General features: G+C 36.3%; 1 protein-coding gene across 3 annotated transcripts in view; it reads right to left on the reverse strand.

The window, feature by feature from the left end:
• DPH6 (diphthamine biosynthesis 6) overlaps positions 1 to 17,256 on the reverse strand; it is a 215,357-nt gene that overhangs the window by 137,847 nt on the left and 60,254 nt on the right. For all 3 annotated transcript variants that reach the window (XM_049825129.1, XM_049825128.1, XM_049825127.1), the window contains exons 6-7: positions 14,014 to 14,075; positions 5,914 to 6,008 (exon numbers count right to left, since the gene is read on the reverse strand). In XM_049825129.1, the coding sequence (XP_049681086.1) occupies positions 5,914 to 6,008; positions 14,014 to 14,075 (157 nt within the window). The remainder of the gene's footprint in view (positions 1 to 5,913; positions 6,009 to 14,013; positions 14,076 to 17,256) is intronic.

A 17,256-nucleotide genomic window follows, 5' to 3' on the forward strand; every position in this document is an offset into this window, starting at 1 on the left:
AATTCAGTATGAGAAGAATGTTGATAACACACTGATGTTTTCAGTTGTTGCTCAAGTAGTGTTTAGTCTAAAGTCAAGGATTTTTCAGCCTCTCATGCCCAGCCAGCGAGAAAGCTGGAGGGGCACAAGAAGTTGGCACAGGACACAGCCAGGGCACCTGACCCAAACTGGCCAACGGTGTATTCCATATACCATGGGACGTCCCATCTAGTTTAGGAACTGGGAAGGGGGGGGGGGGGGGGGGGAATGACCGCTCGGGGACTGGCGGGGTGTCGGTCGGCGGGTGGTGAGCAATTGCCCTGCGCATCATCTGTACATTCCAATCCTTTTATTACTACTGTTGTCATTTTATTAGTGTTATCATTATTAGTTTCTTCTTTTCTGTTCTATTAAACCGTTCTTATCTCAACCCACGAGTTTTACTTCTTTTCCCGATTTTCTCCCCCATCCCACTGTGTGGCGGGGGAAATGAGTGAGCAGCTGCGTGGTGCTTAGTTGCTGGCTGGGGTTAAACCACGACATAACTTTTAAAAATATATTTAACTCCAAAGTAAAAGAAGCAGTCCTACTTGTATCCCTGCATGTTCCAATTCACTAATACAGCAGAACAGATGCCAAGCGTTGATACCTACACTACCTGTCCAATAACTTTAGAATTTTTGAGTACTTTTTTGTTGCTCAAGAAGTATTGCAAATATTAAGAGATCATAAATATTTCTTCTTCTTATGAAGTATATTCCTATGACGTACAGCTAAGACATGGGTATTTGATGGGACCATAATAGATATCTAGTTTAATATGCCTTTATTTCTCAGCTGATGGGTCACAACAGGTAGATTATGGGGTGCTGAAAATAGCATTACAATACATATAAAAAGAAAGTATTTTTTCCTAACTACTTCATTTTCTGTCAGCCTCTCCATACATAATTGTTCTAACTGATAAAATTTGCGGTCTTGTTCAATAGTAACTGTAACAAATAGGTGGAAAGGAGAACAGTTTTGTTTGTGTCCAATGATGAATCACAATTAAAAAAAATAGTAAGTCCTGAACTTACACATCATATCTCGCTTCAGAAATAGCAAAAAAAACCTCAAAAAACCAAAAAAACCCTCCAAAACCAAAACAAAAACCCCAACAAAAAAAAAACCAAACCCATATGAAAAAGAGAGATTAAAATGAAAAACAGTGATTTGAGAGACCCCAATAATTACATAAAAGCCATTTCATGCTGAAAGTCTGAATTTTGAGTAGGAACATGATTCATGTTTGATTATGATGGAAACACAGGAATTTTGCTGAGGAATGTTTTCAGAAGACTTGAGGAAACAATAAAGAATAGTTGAAAAACTGTCCTAATTATCTGGTTTTTGAAATCATAATAATCTGATCCCTCAAGTCTCCTTGAAGATCTGGGAAATATCTAATCATTTTAATACACTCCATAATATTTTCACAGGACAAATATGACAAGTTAGAGCTAGTCTGAGAGTACAATCAGTACATGATTATATTTTCATGCTTACAGATTTGGTTTTAACTCAAAACCTAGAATTACAAACCCAAACACAGATCTAATATTATGGTATAATAATGCAAAATTACACTTCCCAAATATTTCAAATATGCCAATTTATGCAAAAAGAAAAGAAAAAAATCACACTATTCTGCGTTCCATAAATACAAATGGGCCTTTATCATAAAAGTAGATATTAGATGGCATTGACATAGATGAGAAATATATCTTTATGATTTGAAGAGGTGTCAATCAGTTGCACTTTAAATACCAGTGTAAGAAGGACAGGATATACTTGGTACCTCTCAAATTCTGAGCGTAAGAAAGCTGACAACCAGATTACAATAGTCTACCTGGGAAAAACAGATAAAAACCCATCTGACTTCTGGCTGATTATTTTGATTGTAAGATCTTGCTTTCACTGCTAGATCTTTTTTAGCTTCAAATATATCACTCAATCTGCCATGCTTCCTTTGTGAGGCATATTTCTTAATGAAGACTGAGAAGAATGGCAAGTATTTAATTTAATATTCAAAAGCAAAATTCATCATAGTCTTACATGAAAGAGACTCCCACTTCTCCATAGTAAGTAACACATCAAGGCTATATTTTTGCTTTCCTAAACTAGCAGATTTCCTTCTTTTCCAAAGAATATAGTGTAGAAACATATCTTGTCAGAAGTTTCACGTGACAAAAACATCAACCAGTGAAAACACTACCCGAAAGTAGCGTTATAAATGACAGGCATATTAGATTTTCTCCTGTTGTATTGGGTTTACGTGGCAAGATTTTGGTAGCAGGGGGTGGTCTGCAGGGGTGGCCTGTACGAGAAGAGGCCAGGGGCTGCAGAGCCCATCAGCAACACTGGTGGTACCTCTGGGACAACATATTTTAAAAAGGGTAAAAATGCTGTGCAGCAGCTGTGACAGGAGTGAGAAAAACATGAGAGAAACAGCCTGCAGACACCACGATCAGTGAAGAAGGAGTGTGAGGAGGTACTCCAAGTGCCAGAGCAGAGATTCCATGCAGGCTGTGGAAAAGACCATTTTGGAGCAGGTTGTTCCCCTGCAGCCCATGGAGGACCACACCAGAGCAGAAATACACGCTGCAGCCTGTAGAGGACCCCGTGCTGGAGCAGGGTCCTGGCAGGAACTGCGGCCAGTGGAAAGGAGTCCAGGCAGGAGGAGGTTTTGTGACAGAACTGTGGCCCATGGGGGACCCACGCTGGAGCAGTCTGATCCTGAAGGACTGTACCCCATGGAAAGGACCAGCGCTGGAGCAGTTCTTGAAGAACTGCCCAGTGGGAAAGACCCACACTGGAGCAGTTCGTGAAGGACTGTAGCCCATGGATCAGACCCAGGCTGGAACAGGGGAAAAGTGTGAAGAGAAGGGAGCAGCAGAGACACAGTGTGATGAATTGACTGCAGCCCATCCCCCTGCACTGCTCAGTGTGGAGGATGTAGAAGAGTCAGGAACAAAGAAGTGAAGTTCAGCCTGGGAAGAACGGGGTGGGGAGAGAAGGTGTTTTTAATTTTGTCTGTCTTTCTTACTCTCCTACTCTATTTTTTCTTTAATTGGCAATAAATTAAATTCATTTTCCCCAAATTGAGTCTGGTTTGCCCATGACAGTATTGGTAAGTCATCACACTGTTCTTATCTTGACTTACAAGCTTTTTCATCTTATTTTCTCCCCCTGTCTTGCTGAGGAGGGGGAGTGAAAGCAGCTTGGTGGGCACCTGGCAGCCAACCAAGGTTAATCCATCACACCTGTTTTGGAGGCAAATATCTTCAGTGTCTTCCTCAGAAACTTTCTCTAGGAAGACATCTTGGAAGAGTTCAGGAATTTAGGGACCTTGAAAATTCTGACAGGTTTTAACCTCTAAATTGTAATCCTTACATATTCATTTAAGCTTCAAAAATTGTATCAGGATGTATAGCAGAACCATGGCTATCTAAACATTTGGAAACTATACTAGCATAGTTAACAACTTGATTACAAAGTCTGTTTAGATTCAGTGTATATGAAAAGGAAGAATGAAAAGCAAAAAGTAAAAAAGCTTGTAAACTTATTTAATGACAAAGGAAGTACAAAATATTTTTCTTTAGTTCATAAAGTAATAGATTTCACATGAACGGCCCCTCAAAAGGCATGTCTTTACGACATGAATAATGTAAGAGCTAAGCAGGGCTAATCAAGCCAAAGACACACAATGCCAGTGTAGCTATTCAGTTTCCATTACAGAAATGTATATTTAGAACCAATTGAGTAAATGTTTAACAGTCTGCTGTGCCATATATTTATTATTAAATACCCACTGATTTATATATTTGTCTTTTCCTGTATTTTTTGTGCATTTATTGTTAACTTTCATTATTATTTGGAGTATTGCCAATAGAAATAAAGACAACTCAGCCAGACCACCTCTGTTTTAGCTTTTCCTAGTTGCTTGAATGGTCATTAAACCACCGATAGCCAGAAATACATTTACAATATATTATGAGATATTCCTACTTAAACTGCTATTTCGTTGATCCCAAACCAAGGGCACAATGTACTGTCCTGAAAGTGTTCCTCAAATTCTATGTTAAAAAAACCCCAACAAACCTCTCCACACTACACCAACCAAGAATTTCTCATGAGATTTGACATTGTTTTCTCCAATCTGTTGTATCTATACAAAGAGAGTTTTGAAAAGGAGCACTGGGAAATTATGCATCCAATTCCAATGAACTCCCAGATTTAATCTGCAACAGAAGAAGCCTTAAAAAAAATAGAAAGAATGTAGATAATCAGCCAAACACATTCAAGTGCAAAACCGGATACAAGCACATTTAATCTCTGCATTGAAATCTAGCTGTCCTTCTTCTGAAGTATACTTTTTGTTGCAAGTGTTGCAATATAAACACTGAATAGGCCACATAGCTGCTAACGGCTAGTATTACTCTAAATGACAAAGTTTCACAAAACTGACACTGGAATTGATAAGAATTTGTCAGTTTAATAGAAATCATATCAGACTTTAAATGTAAAAATGAATCGTGCTTCAGCAACAATTTCACAATAATTTCCTTTTTGCTAGAAGAGACTGAACTGATTCTATCTGAGGGCATATTGGGGAGTTTTGTCCTTTGTCCCCAAATTTATTTGTTTTAAGATATACCCAAGCATCATGCACATCTTATTCTAACTTCCTGCTTAACTTTCCAACTCCTACTAGTCAGCAGGTTGGCTCACAACCTATGGCTTCTACCTAGCACCTGGCTCCCCTCAAGAGAATCTTCTCCAAGAATCTCACTTCCTGGCCCATACATTCATAATTCTACCATGAACTTAAATCCAGTTTAAAGATTCTACATTGTTACTTTCTGAATCTTCTCCTAACTAAAGAATTCTATAGCTTTCCTGCATGGAGGTATCTCCAGACTCAAATTATCTAGTTTTTTAGTTCACTCCAGAGGACAAATCTTCCAGTCAACAAATAGTTCAGCAGACATCTGCCAGAGTAGCTGCCATCCCTTTTACCAGTTTGTTCTATTGCTCTTCTCCCAGATGCAATGCAATGAAACAGTTAACAGCTCTTGGTTCTCCATTCCTTATACAGACAGATCCCAGTCTTACAGAAAAATGAAACAAATAGACCTTCACCATGAAAGCCTTAATCATGTCTATATGCTCCACAATCTTGACCTTCCCTAAGATGACTGAGTATCACCAATACATGATTACTAGTCTGTTTCCTTGGCTAAGAAAAGGAACAGCAGTCAAAACATCTCACTGGAAGCAAGCAGGCTTAGCTATTTAACAGACTAATAAGAAACTCGCATCAAGACACAAATATTTTCCATACGCCACTACACAGATTTTAGCAATTTATGTCAAAGGAATAAACTAGTCAGTGTAAATGAAAAAGATTCATGCAAAGTTTGTATTTAAAATATTCTCTAATAATTGAAGAAAAATGTTTATCATTATCATTCTAAGCTGCTAAACTTAAAACACACACACACACACACACACAGACACAGTTAATGGAACCCACAGGCTACTGATGTGGCAGTTTATCAAATGTAGCTGTAATGACAGATAAATATTACAGGCAATTCGCACTTCATGAAAGGATAAAAGTGTCAGTGTGTAGGTACCAGTTTTACTGCAGGCCATAATCAGCAAGTAAACCAAAGTGCAAATGTCTAAAAAGTTTATAGCCCTCTATGAAGGCCTCGTCTTGTCAGGTATTGATTTAGGTTTTCAGAGGACTTTGCCAGTGTTAAACAAAGTGAGTGTTTGTGAACTTAGAGGACATGTTTTACCTCTGCCAACAAAAGTTGCCTGAAGCTAAATGTGAATACCTTCCCATTGCTTTAATATAAGGAAATGGAAGAAACTGTTCCTTACACAGCTATTTTCTTCTTAAATAGAGGGCAGTCCAGAGTGAATGTTTCATATTCTCCACCTTCTCCACAAACATGGACTCCATATTTCTCAGAAAGCTAACACAAAAGGGAAATTAAAATACGTAAGTATTACATTAAAGCAGTCTATTAAATATATTTTGCTGAAAATTTCAGTGTGCACTTTCTAAAAGACTACCAATTACAAGCCTGAAAAAACCCAAGTATCATACAGACGTTCTTGATTTCTTCATATGCGTATTACAATGGTCTAAAAATTATCAATGCATTATATTTTAAGTAGAACTGTCACTGTAATATTCATATAAAATGAATTAATTCCTAGTCTTTCTTCCTCAGCAGACATGTAAGGTTGCTCAGACTCTCGTATTTGTCTACCTTTCTTCAGCATAAGTAGTTCACTTCTGTGAGAAATTTGTACTGTAAATCAACACAAAAAGTTGCACTTCACATAGAAGTATACAATGAACACAACTTTTGGCAACAGATTCAACAGCTACATTCTATATTTTGGTAAACATCCATTCTTTAAAAAAAATTGTAACAAATAGAACCAACAAGAGTTTTCTAAGTCAAAAGCAAAAAGGTAAAGAGGTAGCAACATGCTGTTTCCTTTATAAACTGTACTGAATATACTTTCTAAATCAAAACATAAATTTATGAATATTCCTGAAGCTCTGGATAAACCACTAAAACACATAACTACATAAACCAATACATTCAAAATAAGAGACATGGCTATCTTAATTATTCCCTGCTTTATAAATGAGCAGGTGTTGAGCAGGAAACAAAGTTCTTTTGCTGGATTAAGGAGTGCAGAGCTGCTGAATAGTTCACTGTAATTCTGTATTAATGTACTGTACTGATAGGTAGTAATCAAGCACCTGTACCATGCCAGAGCATGGGGACACGCTCCCTTTTTCTGCAGGAGAAATTCACCTCCTCATCAGCAGAATATATCACCTTCTAAAGTGTCCCAGCACTAGCTGTTTCAAGCCAAGTCCAGTCCAGGTTTTACACGCTGAGCAAGCATTAACATTCTGCTTCAAGTAGTTCACAAGAAGTTGAACTTCAGTCCTCAACTCCGTTGCAGACACCAGAGTTACTATTGGGAATATTTAACCCCCTTATGCTTTTCCTTAGAGGAACAGATGCCCACCTATGACACTCCTACAGTCAAAGTAGCAATGCAGTTCTCCACAACATGTAGGAGATGGTTAGAAGAAGTCTGTCTGGGGACTAGAAAATAATTCCATATCTATTGTCTTTTTTTTAGGCAAGCATGACACTGGGTTATTTATACATTGTAGGTTCAATTTTTTCATATGGTTACCAGAATATTTGTGTAGTAAGTCTATTTGATATATTCAAATGATACTGTACTTTTATTGTTGAAGCTGAATGTATAGTTTGTGTTACTTTACAGTTCTCTTTCAAAGCTTATTTTAAAACTTCAAGGAGTGTTTACAACTTCAGTCATCATCTTAGCTAAAAAAAAAAAAAAAAACCAATTCAAAATTAGATGTGAAAGAAGAAAATGCAATACACGTAACTTGAATGTTTTCATAAAATCGAAGATTACTTTTTAAATTAAAAATTCAGGTAGTTAAACATAAGGCCTGAATCCTCTTCAGCCTTTATTTTGGAGAAAAGTATAAATGTTCTGAGAAAACAATACCTTGGTAATACTCTATGTGACTGTTTAGTTGTCTGGTGGTGTAAAATCTAAATCTCTTTTGGAACATATATTAAATCATTTTTCAATGTCTTGTTATGAGAGGTATTTTTCATTTTTCCTTTCACATTTTCTTTTAAAGAAAAGGAGCAGAAGAAAACCTTTAATCAAGTGCTCATTAAAAAATTATACTCCTGACATAAAAGAGAACTCCATCTGTCAACGACGGCAACAAGGTTTCTATAGGACAAATATATCAAGAATAATTAATGTTGATGCAACAAGAATGGACAGCCTACAAAACAGTTAGTCAAAACCTTTTATTCTTCTCATTGTAGCTCCCACTGCAAAAAATCCTAAACAAAACTATTTAAAAAATGAAAGAGAGAAAAACAGAAAAGATCTAACTGTAACCTTTCACTGAATAGAAGGAGTGACTGTTTACAAGTCACTTTCAAAACCGGTACCTCTGCTTGTAAACATCAGTGCCTAGAATAATTATTGGCAATTAACATTGAATACTCAAAAGATGTGAGACTATTTCCTATCTTTGTTGTGGGAAATCCTCATTTTCAATGTCACTGGCTTCAAGATCATTCCTGACACCAATTATACAAGGTGCTAAAGGATGTTCAGTTCCCACTAATGTCAACAGGAACTGAGAATATTCAGCAGCTCATAGAACAGATTCTTAATGTTCATTTAACAAAGTCAGCAATATTTTTAAAATGTCATCAATGACATCAGAACTTTGCCTTTCAGTCATTTAGAATATTAACATTTTTTGAAGACTAATTATTTTGTTTTGAAAGTTGTGTTGTCACATTCATAACAACACAACAGCTTAGACTCGAATTTAAATTTTGATTGCTAAATCTGCTTTCTAGTTCAGATGAGCCAGAAAACAGCAAATTTACAAGTTACACTTAACTAAAAATGGAAGTCCAATTCAAAATCCAAAAGAAATATATGATGAAAATATCTTCTAGACTACACAAAATTTACCTTAACTCAAATACACAGTAAGACACAAGGTATGTAGGAAATCAGCCCAAACATTACCCAAAGACAGTCTCTTCCTACCTTGGGAATGAAACACAAGGATTAAAGCTGACTTTCTCATTTAAGTTTAGTAATCAAAGATAAAAGATATGAATTCAAGTGAAGACTTTGTCCCCAGACAGAAATTGTAACACTTAGTAAATTCTCTATAATTACTGAAATGCTCTTTACATCACAACTACTCATCAACTTCTAATGCAAGCATATAAATGACTAAACATTTTCTTATTATCTATTAGCAGAGACAGAAGTACAGACAAATATAACCATAATATACATTTACCATTCTATTAATAAATTCTAAAGAGAGTGTGAGCAGCCCCTGAGATCTGGCAAGTTGCCAACAAATTCTTTAGTGTAAAAAGCTAGGGCCTCTAGTATGTAGGAAACAGGGGGACATGAGCACAATTTAATAATTTACCAATTATGTAGCAACCATTCATCAATAATTAATAAAAGACCTATCATTTAGAAAAAAGGAATAAATTCAAGAACTTTCCTTGCCACAATACCAATGACCTAAGCCAGTAAAATTCACTCCTGATAAAAGCATGGGTTGCAGATCATGACTGTACTCATAAGTTCAACCTTATGTATGTAAAGTCAGAAAAAAAAATTGCAAAATTATCAAAGCTTTTCCCACTCAATACTCCTCCCATTTTTCTCCTGCTACAACAGCAAAACCACCTCACCTTTATGTCAGTAATTATTATCATTTCTATGGTACACATAATCTAAAGTAAATCAGAAGACTGAAAATTTCGGTGACAATGTATTTTTCCAAAGTTAAATAATTCAGTGGATGAAATCAGGGCTGGGTTGTAGGCTGGTTGGTTGGGTTTTGTTTTGTGCCTTTTTTTTTTTCCAATTAATGTTGACACGCCTTTTATAATGCCCAATGAGATTTTTTCTAAAAAGAAAATGATTACTTCATGCTGCTTTCTTGTATGTCCAAAAGACAAATTATAATAGGCATACTATAGTAATACAAGTTGATTTTGATTTTATTGCCTGTTCCTTAAGGTAAACTTTTAGTATAAAAAGAAGTAAGTAAGTAAAGTCCTAATTCCTGATTTGTAGTATCAGAGAAGTTGAACTTTGTGAACACATGCTAAAACGTAAAGCAGGATATTCCCTACCAATCCCAAATGACTCGTCATACATGTCATGGTTCAGTATCAAAGACCCTCTTATATTCAACACTGGCATTTTTCTGGGCACTGAACTTATGAAGATATAAGCTGGCTTTCAAGAAAACCAAAGAACACGTAGAAGACTATTTAATTAATTTTAAACAGAACTGCAAAAATTCTCACAAACTTGCACACCACACTAGGGAAAATGCTGCAATGACAAACCCTGCACCTAGCTGAATAAACAACTGTGTAAAGTAACATTAGATGTCAATAGAGAACCCAAAAGAAAATCCCACAAGAATAGGAAAAAGCATGAATTAGAAAAAAACAACAAGATATTTGAAATTACTGGTTAGATAATACAACACAAATCAAAGATACAAGAGCATATAAAGCTGTGGTAGTTTTGGGGATGTGCAATGTTAAAAATTACTTTATTATGGTGTTTTCTTTGGTATGGTCAGAATATTAAATTTTATCTCTCCTCCTTACTGAAAACTGTGAACTCCTTGCTCTCACATTCTGTCTACCAGAACTTCTGAGGCTGAAGACTTCATTGCTTTGCAAAAGAGTATTTTTCACATCATAAACCTAAACATTTCTCTTCAGTTTATAGTTAATGATTTGGTTTTATTAGGCCTTAAGGCCAACTAAGTATCCAGTAAAAACAATTTATTTGTACTGACTTTGACTTTCATAGCATGCATATGCACAAGAAACAGCTACATGAACAAATTATCAGTTGTGCAGTCCAATGGCCTGACAACCAGTTCCAAGTAGGGTCAGAATGCCCTACTAGTTCTACACCTCAAGCTATGCAGTTGTTGCTCTGTTTATTGTTGTATCAATAAAAGATAAAACCTGCAAATGTGCGTTTCAAGAAGTATTAAACCATGACAGCAAGAATTTCAGTGAAACCAAGTAAGTAAGAATCACTTCACTTGAGCCAAACATCAAGAAGAATATGCTTAATTCCAAATTACACAAAACACCATGTCCTTCTGGATTTCTTAGTTTATTATTTTCTGTTTAAAATGAATGATGGTGAAATCAAATGGAGAACAATACTTCTTAAGCCTTATTTTAATTATAGCCTATTCACATAACTAAATTGCAATACTTGCTGCTATAGTTTTAAAGAAAGTCAAGACTACTGATTCAACTGAGGTGAGTAGCTACCCATCTGCAGCCCCATTGAAGTTGTAACCTGAATTTTGGTAACAGAACCTTTCTGCGAATGCAGGGACTGTACTTTCCCCTTTTGGGTTTATTTAACTAGTCCCAAATAAATATTAATTCATCCAAATGTGACTGACCAGTATGGTATTGATATTACAGTAAAGTTGATGCTTCTGTTAAATCTGTTTCATTGCAAATTGTTCATTGTTTCATGATTACAACGTTTCATCGTTCCTCAGCTGTCAGTTGCTAAGATTCTAAAGAAGCAGCTCTGACAAACAGAAACATTAAGTGATCTGCAGCAACAAACTGTGGGAGGAGCACTTAAACGTTTATCGTACTCTTAAACTATGTATTATTTACTTGTGACTCCAAAGATCTTCCAAACGACCTTTCTGGTAGTTCGTCAGTCAGTAGCCATTTCTACAGTGCATGCAGAACATGACTTCACATGTCAGTAAAACTGCTTTTCCACAGTAATGTCAGTCTCTTGCACTATGCAGCACGCTAGAGTCAGAGCAGGCCCATGACACAAACATGGGGTGCAACGAAGACTCCAGTCGGGCATGTTCCCGCAGTGCAACGCCAACTTCGCAGTCAGGCTCCTGGAAGCTGTCTAACCACCTTCACAAGTGGTGAACTGAAACTTGCGGACTCTAGTTCTCAGTGGCTTATTAGCTGAGCCGAACAGCCACGTTAATACAGTTTCCAATTCAAAGTTACCTCAGTGTTCAATTAGATATTGCCTAATCCAAAAGCTCACTGATGCACACACTCCCTCCTCCTTCCTTTTCCTGTAGAAATCCAATCTATACTTTTCAGAAAGGATAAATCCACTCCCTCTTCTAACTATTCTTGGATCTTAGACATATCCCAAGATTTAGCAACTACTTACCGTTTTAAGTGTACCTTTATTACCACCCCATGAAATAAAACATCTGCTAATGACACAACATGAACAAATATTTTATATATCTAGTTAATATATACTTGGTTTTGTGTACTCCTACTGTATGTCTCTGCCACTGCTTCTTTACCCATACTACAAGTATTTAGGAAGATACTTACTTCCCTATTTTCCTTCCTTCCCTTTTTCTGGAGCAGGAGAAAACACCTCTCCTTCCCATCCCCTGCTAATCTTGAACGTTCACTGTAGTCGAGATGTTCTAAAGATTTACGTGAAGCAAAACTTACAAAAAGAGAGAATGAATGGAATTTTTACATCAACTAGTCTATATAGTGGGGAGAGGAGGGGAGATTTCTGTGCAGATTCTCCAGCTCTGAAGCAGAAGCAACAAACTTCAAGCTAAGAACAGGACAAAACCAGAGTATTTGAATGTCATGGACCTTCATTCTTCCTCTTCAGCTTTGCGAAGTACCAATTATCTAGCCCCTTCTCTGCAGCCATGTAAATGACTAACAAAATGAAGTTAAACTCCAGATATAATTCCTACTGAACTCCACTATCTTTCAGCAGTAAAAGGGATTTTTAAAGCTCCTAACAAATTCTGCAAGTTTGCCATGCCTGTAATTGTTCCAGAAAAACTGCTTATGAAGCCACGCAGAACGGTAACTACACAAATTAACAATAAAAAATATTTTTAGGAGATTGTTTTGCACAAATTTAGAGAGCTTGCACTGATAAAAGTTACAGCAAGACCCTCTTAATAGCCAAACATGCAAGTAGTTGTGGGTTTTTAACAGCCTCGAGGACAAGGAAGCGTGGTAAATTGACTCTGTCATATACAAATATGAAAAGACACTTTCAGAGCTGTTAAACTGTACTTAGCTTGATGTTTGACACTTCTACCTCAAACTCAAAGAAGACTCGTGTACAAAATCTGGTCTCTCTTTTTCCCTACTTAAATAATTTTTCTTTAAATAAATCTACTAGCTCTGCCTACAAGCATTTTCCTGCTTTGGGTACTACATAACCCTTTGTACAGTATTACGTACATCCTCAGTAGTAAACCTCTTATTCCATTTTTTAAGGGCCCTGCTGTATGTAGTCTGACTAAAAACCGCTACAAAACCTTCAGATGGGGATATGTGGGGAAGTTTTATATCACCTATGATTTTGCCACTACCATTCCTTGCTGTGAAAGTCTCTGACTTGCATGCAATTATTTAGCTTTATCATATTGACATACAAGTTAGTGTTCCCTTAACATTGAGGTTTCTTGCCTTTAGTTTGTTTTAAAGACACTGTCACAATTTGTGAACTACCTCCAGAAAGAGTGTTTTTCATATGGGAAGGGCGTATATGAGGCTTATATTCTACTGTCCTGGTTTCAGCTGGGATAGAGTTAACTGTCTTCCTAGTAGCTGGTACAGCGTTATGTTTTGAGTTCAGTATGAGAAGAATGTTGATAACACACTGATGTTTTCAGTTGTTGCTCAGTAGTGTTTAGTCTCAAGTCAAGGATTTTTCTGCTTCTCATCCCCAGCCAGCGAGAAAGCTGGAGGGGCACAAGAAGTTGGGAGGGGACGCAGCCAGGGCACCTGACCCAAACTGGCCAACGGTGTATTCCATACCATGGGACGTCCCATCTAGTTTAGGAACTGGGAAGTGGCGGGGGGGGGGAATGACCGCTCGGGGACTGGCTGGGTGTCGGTCGGTGGGTGGTGAGCAGTTGCCCTGCGCATCATTTGTACATTCCAATCCTTTGATTATGACTGCTGTCATTTTATTAGTGTTATCATTATCATTATTAGTTTCTTCTTTTCTGTTCTATTAAACCATTCTTATCTCAACCCACGAGTTTTACTTCTTTTCCCAATTTTCTCTCCCATCCCACTGGGGGGCGGGGGGGGGGGGGGTGCGGGGGGGGGAAGTGAGTGGCTGCATGGTGCTTAGTTGCTGGCTGGGGTTAAACCATGACATCTACATAGAAAGATAAGCCTTGGGTTAGCACCTAATTTCCGAAAGTAACTAAGTAATTTTTTATTAAGTTAATTTTGCTGAATTTCTGCCTATACTAATTTTTAGTTGCAACTTTACCTGTACGAGTATCCTATAAGTAATACTCACCTCCAAAAGATCAGGCTCCATTTGATCCAGAGTTTTTCCTAGATGCTTATCTGGGTCTAAACCTGGGGGGCAAAAAAGTGTAAAAATATTTTTTATAGAGTACTGTTATGACATCAAGAAAGACTGTTTTCCTCCCCTGCCTCCCCAATGTAGCACATCTCCCTTAGAAACTAGTCCCACTGTATCTAAAATCATTTCTATCCTAAAAAAAACCACACTTAGTCAGAATTTTCTCTTATCCCCTCTGGGCAACGGGTTTCCATGTTTGTGGAAAAATAAGGCCAATCACCTTTCTACTGCATGTAAACTGGAAAAGCTGTTGTTTTCCTTTCTTAGAAAATTCACTAACCAATGAAGTCAACATGCAGTCCACGGTAATAAAAATACTACACAGAAATTACCTCTTTGAGTCAGAAGTTACCTTTGTAGATACCTATTAAATTAAAATACAAGTTAATTTTTTTATAGTTCCTGCAAATTGCTGGAAGGGACACAGACTGTTTTCCACAGTAAAAACTATTTTGCTAAATCACATCCTGTGTGTGTGTGACCCACAGAAAAAAGATGAGAAATAAAAAGGATGGAGATATAAAGAAACCTCAGACTTCTAGAATGTCTTGAATGTTGTACCTTTTCATCCATCACAAAATATTCTGTATGATGTCTACATTTTGATTTTTTTTTTTTGTTAAAAACGTAAGCCCTATTAAGGTTTGATAATTTCTCTAACTTGCCCCTCTGTGTTCCTGTTTCAGCTTTTTCACTTTGAGTTTTGCCAGCTTATGGCTGTTAAATGGTCACTTCTCAGGAATAAATCAAATAATTGGCAGAAATCACTACTGGGATAAAAAACATCCAGGAACAACTGTTTCAAGAGCTGACATCTTCTTCAACCAAATAAATGCCCTAGCTGGATTTGAGACTAAGTAGTCAAAAGGTCTTTACACACGAAGTAAATAAGAAAAAACATAAGGATGACTTCTGAAAGTGAAGGAACACTAGAAAATTTTCAGTGATCACATTTTTTACTACTCTATTGTGGTTTGAGGGGTTTTTTTGTACTGATCATAATACTTGTCTATTTTTTCCTACTCTACTGCTTTATACAATAATGGGTATCATTAACGAGCTGCCACCAGAATGACTCCATTTAGAAGCCATTTCTGAAGTATGTACCTTGTAAAGCACTTTAGATCATTGATGATGAAAGCTGTTATATAAATGTATGGTATACTATTATATAAAGTTGTTGCTGAGTTCAAATAGCTGATATGCCTTTTAATTTTTACAATTATAGTATTGGTATATTTAAATTCTTATGAAACTAAAACAAGTAAGAGTGAATGAGATCTCAAAACATTAAGAAAGTTTTTAAATATTTCATTAAAGCACATTAAAAATTCCCTTACTATCTAGAGGAACTCTTTAAAAACTGCTTAATAATTAAAGTGAAAGAGGACTGAGGTTTTTTCCTCCCTCTATTCTTTTTTGGTATTGGTTTATTGTGCTTTATTAACAGAAAAATGTGTATTGCTAGATATAAGATAATGATAATTTATGCTTGTTGAAATAATTCTGAAATATCTTAACTTCATTTCAATAGTTCCAGTGATACTGGTGATGTCTTCCAACTTACACCAGCTTAGCATTATGTCCTTGATTTTAATGGGATGAGTATTAGGCTACACAAGCATTTTTTCTTAAAACAAACAAATAATGAGTACCACATTACAGTGCTCATTTCACACATTCACATTAACATTCTTCAGTAACATAACTACTTTTCTAAGAAAAGCAACCCCTGTCCTTGATAAAACCAAATTTGTTTCCTTTAAATTTAAACCAAGGGATACATTACAAACATGTGAGAAGGGAAAAAGTTGTCAGAACCAGACACATTAACATATTATTTCTTTCACAACTTCTCTTTGATATTAAGAAGGATAACACCTACTGTTCTGCCCCCTAATGAGCACAAAACAGTAAATTAAGGAAACTATTATACAAATAGTATACAAAATACAAATAAATTGCGTATGTATACACTATGGGTAAACTCTTCAGTAATATCCCACACGTACATGAAAATCTGTGAAAGTGCAATGCACCCCTTCTGCTTCTTAGTAGAATTCCATTTTTTGATAGCTTGTCTTTCTTTTGAAAAATATTATTTCCTTTAGTTTCTAAAAGGTTTGTATTGTGAGTGAATAGAGACTGTCTGCTAAAGGCATCAAGAACCAATGTAACTTGTAATTTGCACAACCAGCAACCCACATCTCAAATCTCTAATGGTACACATGTATAGATGAAGCTGTATGTCTACTGCTACCATTAGTATAATAAAGTATCTATAACCATACTTAAAAACCAGTTAATATGAAACTATACTTCTATTTGGTATGTTTTCCTTTAATCAAAGGGGTAGATTGATTCAGATTCTTAAAATTACTTAGACTAAAAAAGAAAAACAATGTATTGTAAATTCTTAGTACAATCCATTTAACCACACCCTCCAGATTTTTCCTCCATGAAACTAGATGTGAAGAAAGCTGGATGGGTGGATAAACCAACAACAAGGTCCAGGGCCTGGATGACTGTGTGTAGAATTAAGAAATTAATTAGGAAGGGAACTATAACTTGCAGCACTGACATCTATTTTACTTAACTTGCATGTATCAATGGGAAGCAATTACAATTCAATTAAAATATTCACTTTTATTACTTTACTGACTGACCTTGAAGTTAATGCCCATTTTATTTAATTGCATCATCTATGAATAAATGTTAACCCTAGAATGTTATGCCCCATTATTTTCAATGCATTCTTAACTCTCCAACTGAACTACATCAGTCAATTTATTATGTGCTGTCAAGAGAGCAAGTGGGGCTTTATTTCTTTGAGATAGACCAGTATATGATGACAGAAACATCTAGAAAGATTTGATAATGCTGTTTTTAACAGTGCTCAGTAAAGCAAATTGTGCTCTCACCTCCAGTTTTGTGGCCTAGTTTTACTGTAAAATCAGTATGTGATAGCACAAATGGTATAATCACTTCAAAGTAATTTCTACTCCATCTGTAATTCCTGATAAAGCCACTGACAGGAGCAGAACTCCTTCCTGAAGATATCAACCATGGCTGCACAACCCTCTTATGCAAAGCCACAAGACAAATGCTGTAGAGAACTGCAGCAATGTCAAACACTGGGGCAGAAATTCAGGGCTTTGTTCTGTAGTGAAAAAA

The sequence above is a fragment of the Accipiter gentilis genome, chromosome 22 (genome assembly GCF_929443795.1).
Source record: "Accipiter gentilis chromosome 22, bAccGen1.1, whole genome shotgun sequence".
NCBI classification, from domain to species: domain Eukaryota; kingdom Metazoa; phylum Chordata; class Aves; order Accipitriformes; family Accipitridae; genus Astur; species Astur gentilis.